Consider the following 8,758-nt stretch of genomic DNA (forward strand, 5'->3'; position numbering starts at 1 on the left):
CATGGGGACATGGGGACAGTGGGGACATGGGGCATGGGGACATGGGACATGGGGACAGTGGGGACATGGGGCATGGGGACATGGGGACAGTGGGGACATGGGGCATGGGGACATGGGACATGGGGACAGTGGGGACATGGGTCATGGGGACATGGGGACAGTGAGGACATGGGGCATGGGGACATGGGGCATGGGTTATGGGGACAGTGGGGACAGTGGGGACATTGAGGACATGGGGATGGTGGGGACATGGGGACATGGGACATGGGGACAGTGGGGACATGGGTCATGGGGACATTGAGGACATGGGAACATAGGGACAGTAGGGACATAGGGCATGGGGACAGTGGGGACATGGGACAGTGGGGACATGGGGACATGGGGACAATGGGGTCATGGGGACATGGAGACAGTGGGGACATGGGGACATGGGTCATGGGGACATGGGGACAGTGGGGACACAGGGACAGTGGGGGCATGGGGCATGGGGCATGGGGACATGGGACAGTGGGGACATGGGGCATGGGGACATGGGAACATGGGGACAGTGGGGACATGGGACGTGGGGACATGGGGACAGTGAAGATGGAAGACTACAGGGATGGTGGAGCCTGGCGGGGGTGGAGCCCAGAGGGAGGTGCGGGCAGACCTGGGACGTGGGGTGGGACCCAGAGGACTCTGAGGGATGGATGTGGGGCGGGTTCAGGGGGACTCAAGGGCCCCATGTGCCCTTGGCTCCGGGGCTGATGGCCCTCAGACAAAGGGGAAGAGGGAGGTGGGGACCGGACGGTGTGGGCGAGAATCTCAGCCCGGCGGGCTGTGCTGGACTTGGGGCACCCTCGGGGAGCCTGGGGACGGCTGTCGCCTCTGCACCTGCTCCCGGAAGGAGCAGGGACTCCCGTCCAGGGCTGTCCCTGGGCTGAGGGGCCAGGAAGTGTGTGGACGGGACTCACCCTTCTGCGTGTGGATCCCCTGGCCCAGGCAGAGCACTGCAAGAGAAGCCCCAGTGAGGGACACGCCGGCCACCGGGTCCCTCCTGGGGTCAGCACGCTGCCGGCGTGACACAGCCGCGTGCCCTCCACGCCACCCTCAGTCAGCATGCCCCCCAGCAGAGCTTCCTCCCGTCTCCGGCTGCAGACGGCTCCCTGAGAGTCCGAACCAGGCACCCCCTGGGGCCTTGCCTGTGTCTGAACCCCCTCGCCCCCCGCCGTCCCGGCCTCTAGCACGCCCGTCACAGGGCCTGGTCCCCACAGCTGGTCAGGCCCAGGGGACAGAGCGGCGGGGCCTGCAGGCACTGCTCTCCCTGAGGGCCAACCGAGGCGAGGCCTGGACCCCGCTGGGGTCCCCTCCCCTGCCCGTGCCCTCCGCACTCACGGAGGCCCAGGAGGTGGACGGGCTGGTGGGACATGGCCGGCCTCTCTGCGCTGCCCCGGTCCTGGGGCGGCTGGACAGGGGCCTGCGGGCCGGGATGTGAGCAGGAAGGGCTTGGAGGGCTGTGGTCTCGCAGGAAGGAAGTGGGGGGGGGGGCAGGCCAAGCCCTACCTTCCTCTTTCTGATCACAGGCAGGTCTTGATTTCTGGAAGGCGTCTGTGGTGAGACATGGCGTCCGCAGGCAGAACTCCTGTCCAGAGGAGGCCCGCCCGGTGTTACCTGGTGACTGACCGACGGACAGACAGAGGGCCGACAGGGAGGCAGAGGTACGGAGCTGATGGGTGCTGAGTGGGCGGATGGTACGTACAGACATGCGGGGAGCTGGGTTCAAACGCAGACGTGGGGGCTTCGAGGTGCTGGTGTGGTAGAGACACAGACATGATGGGACGCCGGATAAAGAGACGACAGACCTTCACACACGTAGATGCACGGAGAGGACCAGAGCCCGGCGGGAAGGTCCACAGTGACACGAGACACAGGCAGAGGGCGGGCGGCACAGAAAGGGGTTCTGGCTCCCCTTCTGCTCCTAACCGCCTGGCTCTTCTCATACTGCACGTTCCCCACAGGCAGCAGGGGATCTAGAAATTCTCCCGAAGACGTCATGTTGTCATGGGGGAGGGGCGGTGCCCAGCGAGGCAGGGGCAGCTGGGAAGGACACCAGGCAGGTCCCCCTCATGCTCTCCAGGCGGGTGGCACTCTGCGCAGGTGGGGCCGGTGAGTCTGGGCTGTGCTCTGCACACTCACCCCTGCCCCCCAGCGGGCCGGGTTAGGGGTGCTGTCGGGGCTGGAGGAGGGGGAGGCCAGACAAGAGGGGTCCCCTGCTCTCAGAGTCCCCAGTTCTAACCGAAAGCCCTGGAGCCCTGGGTGCACTAGACAGTGACGTTCGTCGGGACGCTGGCGGGCAGGGCTTCCTGTGCCGCTGGGGCTGCGATGGGGCTGGGCTCCCGTCTGGACCCCCAGGGGCCGGAGCACAGGACTGTGTCCAGGCAGGGGTCTGCAGCCCCCCCACCCCCGTGGGCGACGCCGAGCCCATCAGCACCTCCCCCTGTGGTTTGCCGCCCTCCCAGGCCCAGAGCCCCGGGGCTTCTGCGCTCCCTGATTCTCACCAGCCTCTATTCCAGGCTGCGGCCCGACGGCTCAGCGAGGCCGGCGCGCCTTTCGCGGTTCCATGTCCAGTGGCCTCGTCCGCATTCTGTGTCCCCTGCTCACACTGGGGAGGAAGGCGGAGGACCCCGTTGTGTCCTGGGGCTTCTAGGACCCACACTGACCTCCCAGGGGAGGGGCCCAAGAGGAGGGGACAGACAAGGGAAAGGCCTGGGGCTTTTTAGGGTCAGGGCCCAAGGGAGTGTCCGGCTGAGCCACAGACAACTGGGCTCACAGGCAGAGCTGGGGTCCAGAGAAGGGAGGGGAGGTCTGACGGGGACAGAGGGGGGTCTGTGGTGTCCTCCTGGACTGGGGTGGCCCAGCCTCTCCAGGGCCCAGACCTGCGACTCTTCCCAGACCTGGTGAGAAGGCCCAGTGGAGACCCACTGTAGCCGCTGTTTCTCAAGGACAAGAGAATCAATATCTATCTACATATACGTATATCAATAGATCAATATCATGGTCATCTATGCCTGCCATCCCTGCGGGCATCAAGGCCCACGTGCTTTATGACTCTCGGCCTGAACCTGCACATCTGACCCCCCGACCTCCATGTTCCCCAGCCTCGGCCAAACAGAAGCTCCAGGGACTCTGCGGTGAGACACAAGCCAGGAAGCAGCCGTGTGGACTCAGGGTCGGGGTGGCCCCAGCGGAGGCCGCCCCCCACCCACTGCAGGGAATCCGGGCTCTGGGGTCAGAGCCACTCTCCCCGGAAGAGCACTGCTCTTTCTCCGTGAGAGCACCCAGCCTGGATTCCCAGAGAAGGTGGGAAAAGGTGGAGACGCTCTCTGTGGAAACTCACCCCTGCAGAAAGACCCCAACGCCTGCCCTGTCCTGCCTCCCAAATAGCGACCCGTGTTTAGGTGATGTTGCCCAGGCAGGGACCTCGAGGAGGGGCTGGGGCTCTGGAGAAGGGGCTACAGACCCCCGAGGAGGGCGTGTGGAAGCCCAGGTGTGCAAGCCTTTGATGGATTTCAGCAAAAAAGCAGTTGAAGGAGGGCCTCTGGATTATTTCTCATGCCGGGAAAGAAAAAAATGATAAATGTGTCCGACCTCAGCTCAGGTCATGATCTCGCGGTTCGTGGGTTCGAGCCCCGCATCGGGCTCTGTGCTGACTGCCAGCTCAGAGCCTGGAGCCTGTTTCAGTCTGTGACTCCCTCTCTCTCTGACCCTCCCCTGCTCACGCTGTCTCTCTCTCTCTCAGAAATAAATTGAAAAAAAAAAACATTAAAAAAAAGATGCATGTGCTCGAAAACTCTGAGAGAAGTTGTAACACGAGCACAGACGCTGCTTTATTTCATCGAAAAAATGTTAAAACCCATCTGTTAGGAAATTGAAACCTGGACAAGTTGTGGATTCTGCATACACGTGAACGTACCTTCATGGGCGTGTGTTAGAGGTGTGTGTGCTCATGCGTGTGTATGTGTGCATGTGTGCGTGAGTGTGTGTGTGTAGCAGAACAAGATGTAATGCAGTTCAGCAGAAGAAATAAAACGACTTTGTCTATCAGTGACCTGATCTCACTTAGGATCAGGGACTACACGCACACACACGCCCTTTCACACACACGCTCACACCCGCTCACACACGCTTACGCACGCACACCCACACGTGCTCACACACACACAGCCCTCCCCCCAATCACTACAAACGCTCCTGTGTCTCGGCCCGTCTCCAGGATGGTGTCCCAGGTGCGGGGAGCAGGGGGTATGTGTCCTGCTGCTCGCCCCTGAGTCCGAGCTGACTGGGGCCTGCGGGGTTTGCTCACCAGCTTGCCGGGGGCCCAGCTGGTGTCTCTGTCCCCTGGTCTCAGGGTCCAGCCTTTCTCTGCTCCCTTGGGGCCTGGGGACCCTGCGGGGGATCTCAACGGCCCCTTTGTCCCAGGGGGTTAGTGGACGTGCGTGGGCGCCCGCTCCTGCCCCCTGCGGCCCGGGTGGGATGTCCCCTCCCACCGCGACGGCCCCCTGGCGTTCACCCCCAGGGCACCCCTCCGGGATTGGCGGAGTCCCAGGCGCAGGGGGACCCTCCCGCCCTGCCCGGCCACACGGAGCCGCCAGGGTGCTATACGAGGCTCGTCCTCCAGGGGGCGCGCGGGGGCCGCGCAGCCCCAGGGACCTGCCTCCTGCGGGAAGTCCGCACCCCGGGGCGCGAGTGCTGACCCCTGGGGCTGGGGCTGGAGGCCCGGGAGGGAAGCCCGGGCCAGGCCGTCCGCTGTCCGCCCTCTGCTCTCCCCGCCGAGCCCCGAGACGGAAGGGGTGTGGGCTTCCTCTCGCTCTCCCTCCAAACCCCCAAAGCGCTTCTGCGGCCCCTGCGGCCTCACTGCCCGGGCTCACGGGCCTCCTCGTCCCCGGAGCAGGTGCCCGGCCTGCGGGCGCTCCTGCTCCGGGCGGGGGCGGGGGGGACAGAATATTCTGGCGTCGCCGCTGTCCCGACGCGCGGCTGTGCGCCCTTCCCTTGCTAGCAGCCTGGCTCAGGTGAGAGTGGAACAAGCCAGGGTTTAAGGGAAGATGCACCGTTCTGTGATGGTTGCTAGTGGGTACAACCTGCCTGGGGGTGGGGGTGGGGGTCCAGAGAGCTGGGAAAACGGGACTTGGGCGCCAGTCTGTGAGCGCGGTTCTGAAAGGTTCGCATTTGGTTCCGTGGGCTGAGGGACGAGGCCCGCCCTCCTCGCGGGGACGGCAGCTTCCACCCCCCGAGGGCCCGGGTGGGACAGAAAGGGGAGGGGGGCCGATTCTCTCTCTCCGGAGCCGGACAACCCTTCCCTCCTGTCCAGGACCTCGTCGCGCCCGGTCTCGGCCTGCGGCCTGGCGCTGATTTATCCCACGGGCTCTCCTCCTCTCTGCGGCCAGGTAGCAGGTGGTGGGGCTTCTGGCTTCTATAACCCATGAGCTGATTCTCATAATAAATACATATTTAAATATATAGGCACTTAAATTTATATATATAAGTTGTACTTAAATATATAATTTATATTTAAAACATTATATGTCTAAATATAATTTATGTAACTTCTTATTTGACATGTCTTTGGAGGCAAAGGGAAATCAAAACAATTGAACTATTGGGACCTCATCAAGATAAAAAGCTTCTGCACAGCAATGGAAACCATCCATTAAACTGAAAGGCAACCTACCAAAAGGGAGAAGATATTCTCAAATGACATATCAGATAAAAGGTTAGTAACCCAAATCTAAAAAGAACTTACCAAATTCAACACACAAACAAACAAAATACAAATGATCCAGTGACGAAATGGGCAAAAGACATGAATAGACACTTTTCCAAAGAAGACATCCAGATGGCTAACAGACACCTGAAACGATGCTCAACATCACTCAGCGTCAGGGAAAAAGAAATCAAAACCACAATGAGATACGACCTCACACCTGACAGAATGGCTAAAATTCACAGCCCAGGCAACAACAGGTGTTGGCGAGGATGTGGAGAAAGAGGAACCCTTTTGCATTGCTGGTGGGAATGCAAATTGGTGCAGCCACTCTGGAAAAACAGTATGGAGGTTCCTAAAAAAAATTTAAAATAGGACTACCCTACGACCCAGCAATTGCAGTACTAGGTACTTATCCAAGGGATGCAGGAGTGCTGATTCGAAGGGGCACATGCACCCCAGTGTTTATAGCAGTGCTATCAATAATAGCCAAATTATGGAAAGAGCCCACGTGTCCATTGTCTGATCAGTGGATAAAGAAGATGTGGTGTATTTATACAATGAAATACTACTCTGCAATCAAAAAGAATGAAATCTTGCCATTTGCAACAATGTGGATGGAAATAGAGTGCATTATGCTAAGTGAAATCAGTCACAGAGAGACAGATATCATATGATTTCACTCATATGTGGAATTTGAGAAACTCGACAGATGAACGTAGGGGAAGGGAAGGAAAAATAAGATAAAAACAGAGAGGGAGGCAAACCATAAGAGATTCTTAAATACAGAGAACAAAACATTGCTGGATTGGGGGGGCAGTGTTAAATGGGGGAGGGGCATTAAGCAGGATGCTTTTAGGGATGAGCCCTGGGTGTCATATGTGAGTGATGAATCACTGGGCTCTTCTCCTGAAGCCAAGACTACACTGTATGCTAACTAACTTGAATTTAAATTCAAAGTAAAAACAAGACAGAACATAGATAGATAGATAGATAGATAGATAGATAGATAGATAGATGATAGATAGATAGATAGATTCACTCTTTGAAAAAGAGAGGCTTTGTCTCACATGAAAAAGAGAAATTTGGTATACAACGCAATGAAGAAAACAAAGAGAATACAGGTACAGGGTTAGGAAGCAGAGGAAAAACCTTGAATATGAATAGAAATTAACCTTGAGTACAGACAGAAAATCAAACTCCATGCATATTAAAACTGTGTTGGAAAGCCATGCGCCCACCCTCTCTGAGACAGGGCAGACCCTGGCCGGCTGGCGAGGTGCAGCCTGTCCTGCGGTCACCGAGAGGAGCCTCCATATGCAGCCCGCAGTCCCCGCCACTCAGAGCTGGCCGAGTGAGGCCAAGCTAACTAAGGATCAGTCCCCAGTTTCTTCAGGAAAAATGGAGAAAGGAATAGAACATGTTCTGGAGGGTGTGTATGAAGATCAAAATGTGTTACTGTTGGGGCTCCTGGCTGCCTCAGTCGGTGGACCTGGTGACGCCTGGTCTTGCGGACCATCCATGGTGGATGTAGAGATTACTTTAAAAAAAGTCCTTTAAAAATTTGTAAGATAGCAGTTGAACCATTATAAGCTAGATGAGTTTATGTTGAATATTTATTTCTTTAAGGACCACTGTGGGGATGGGGCTCCTGGGTGGCTCAGTCGGTTGAGCATCCCGCTTCGGCTCAGATCATGATCTCACGGATCATGGGTTTGAGCCCCGCGTCGGGCTCTGTGCTGACAGCTCAGAGCCTGGAGCCTGTTTCGGATTCTGTGTCTCCCTCTTTCTCTGACCCTCCCCTGCTCACGCTGTCTGTATCTCTCTCTCAGAAATAAATAAAAAAATTTTTTAAAAAGGATCACTGTGGGGCTTTAAAAATATTTTTATTATTTTTGAGAGACAGAGAGAGACAGAGTGTGAGCAAGGGTGGGGCAGAGAGAGAGGGAGACACAGAATCTGAAGCAGCTCCAGGGTCTGACGGCACAGAGCCCGACGTGGGGCTTGAACTCAAGGACCACGAGATCATGACTGAGCCAAAGTTGGATGCTTAACCGACTGAACCACCCAGGTGCTCCTGTTTAGGTCGAATTAAAAAAAAATATATGTTTTTGTAGGGGCGCCTGGGTGGCTCAGTCAACTCTCGGGTTTGGCTCAGGTCATGATCTCATGATTTGGGGGACTGAGCCCCACAGTCCCTGGTATCAGTGTGGAGTTTGCTTGGGATTTTTTCTCTCCATCTCTCTCTGCTCCTGCCCTACTCATGCTCTCTCTCAAAATTAATTAAAAACCTTAAAATAAAAACATTTTTTAATATATAATAAGATATTTAGTGCAAGACCTACATAGCAGGCAGACAGGGTTCTTACCACCACCCCCCCAAAGAAATAAAAGACACAAAATTCAAACAGATGGGCCACTAATAGGGTTCCTGGGAGGCTCAGTCAGACAGTTGACTTTGGCTCAGGTCATGATCTCACAGTTTGTGAGTTCGAGCCCCTTGTCGGGCTCTGTGCTGACACCTCAGAACCTGGAGCTGCTTCAGATTCTTTGTCTCCTTCTCTCTCTGCCCCTCCCCCACTCACACTCTGTTTCTCTCTCTCAAACATATGTAAACATTTAAAAAAAAAAAAAAAAGAAAGAAAGAAAGAATGAGCCACTAATGCTCCCTAGCAGTTGTCAGGGTAACGTTCCTTTAAAAACCCAAGTGGAGTCCTCGAGGCTGACCCCATAAGTCTAGCAGGGACACAACACATACGGCCCACATTGGTTCGGGGCTCTCCTGGCCCCGAGGGGGGTGCCTGAGACACCCCATATCCTCTGGTGGCACAGCTGGTCCCACTCGGGGACTTGGTTGTGCAGACCCCCGGTGTTTGCTGTAGAGGCAGCATGGGGCTGCCTTGTTTATAAACCCTGTAGCAATCAGCAACAGTGGTAAGTAATCAAGTGGGCAATTGTGGACAGCAGCCTCATCTGTAGGTTAGGAAACAACAGGGGGGAGGCACCTGGGTGGCCCAG

At 56.7% G+C, this 8,758-nt stretch overlaps 1 protein-coding gene across 3 annotated transcripts in view; it reads right to left on the minus strand.

Moving 5' to 3' along the window:
- The window catches only part of LOC120239740 (leukocyte immunoglobulin-like receptor subfamily A member 5), a 6,527-nt gene extending 4,698 nt beyond the window's left edge, over positions 1-1,829 (minus strand). The window contains exons 1-2 of one of the 3 annotated variants that reach the window (XR_005530496.1): positions 1,375-1,770; positions 954-989 (exon numbers count right to left, since the gene is read on the minus strand). Coding sequence is in view for 2 of the 3 variants with exons in the window: in XM_039244213.1 (XP_039100144.1) it covers positions 954-989; positions 1,375-1,744 (406 nt within the window). In the remaining variant the exon portion in view is untranslated. Of the gene's footprint in view, positions 1-953; positions 990-1,374 lie in introns of all 3 variants that reach the window. The other 2 variants (XM_039244213.1, XM_039244212.1) reach the window with 2 other exon arrangements.
- Between the last annotated feature and the right edge of the window lie 6,929 nt (positions 1,830-8,758).

The sequence above is a fragment of the Hyaena hyaena genome, unplaced genomic scaffold (genome assembly GCF_003009895.1).
Source record: "Hyaena hyaena isolate Hyena2069 unplaced genomic scaffold, ASM300989v1 scaffold_235, whole genome shotgun sequence".
Lineage (NCBI taxonomy): Eukaryota > Metazoa > Chordata > Mammalia > Carnivora > Hyaenidae > Hyaena > Hyaena hyaena.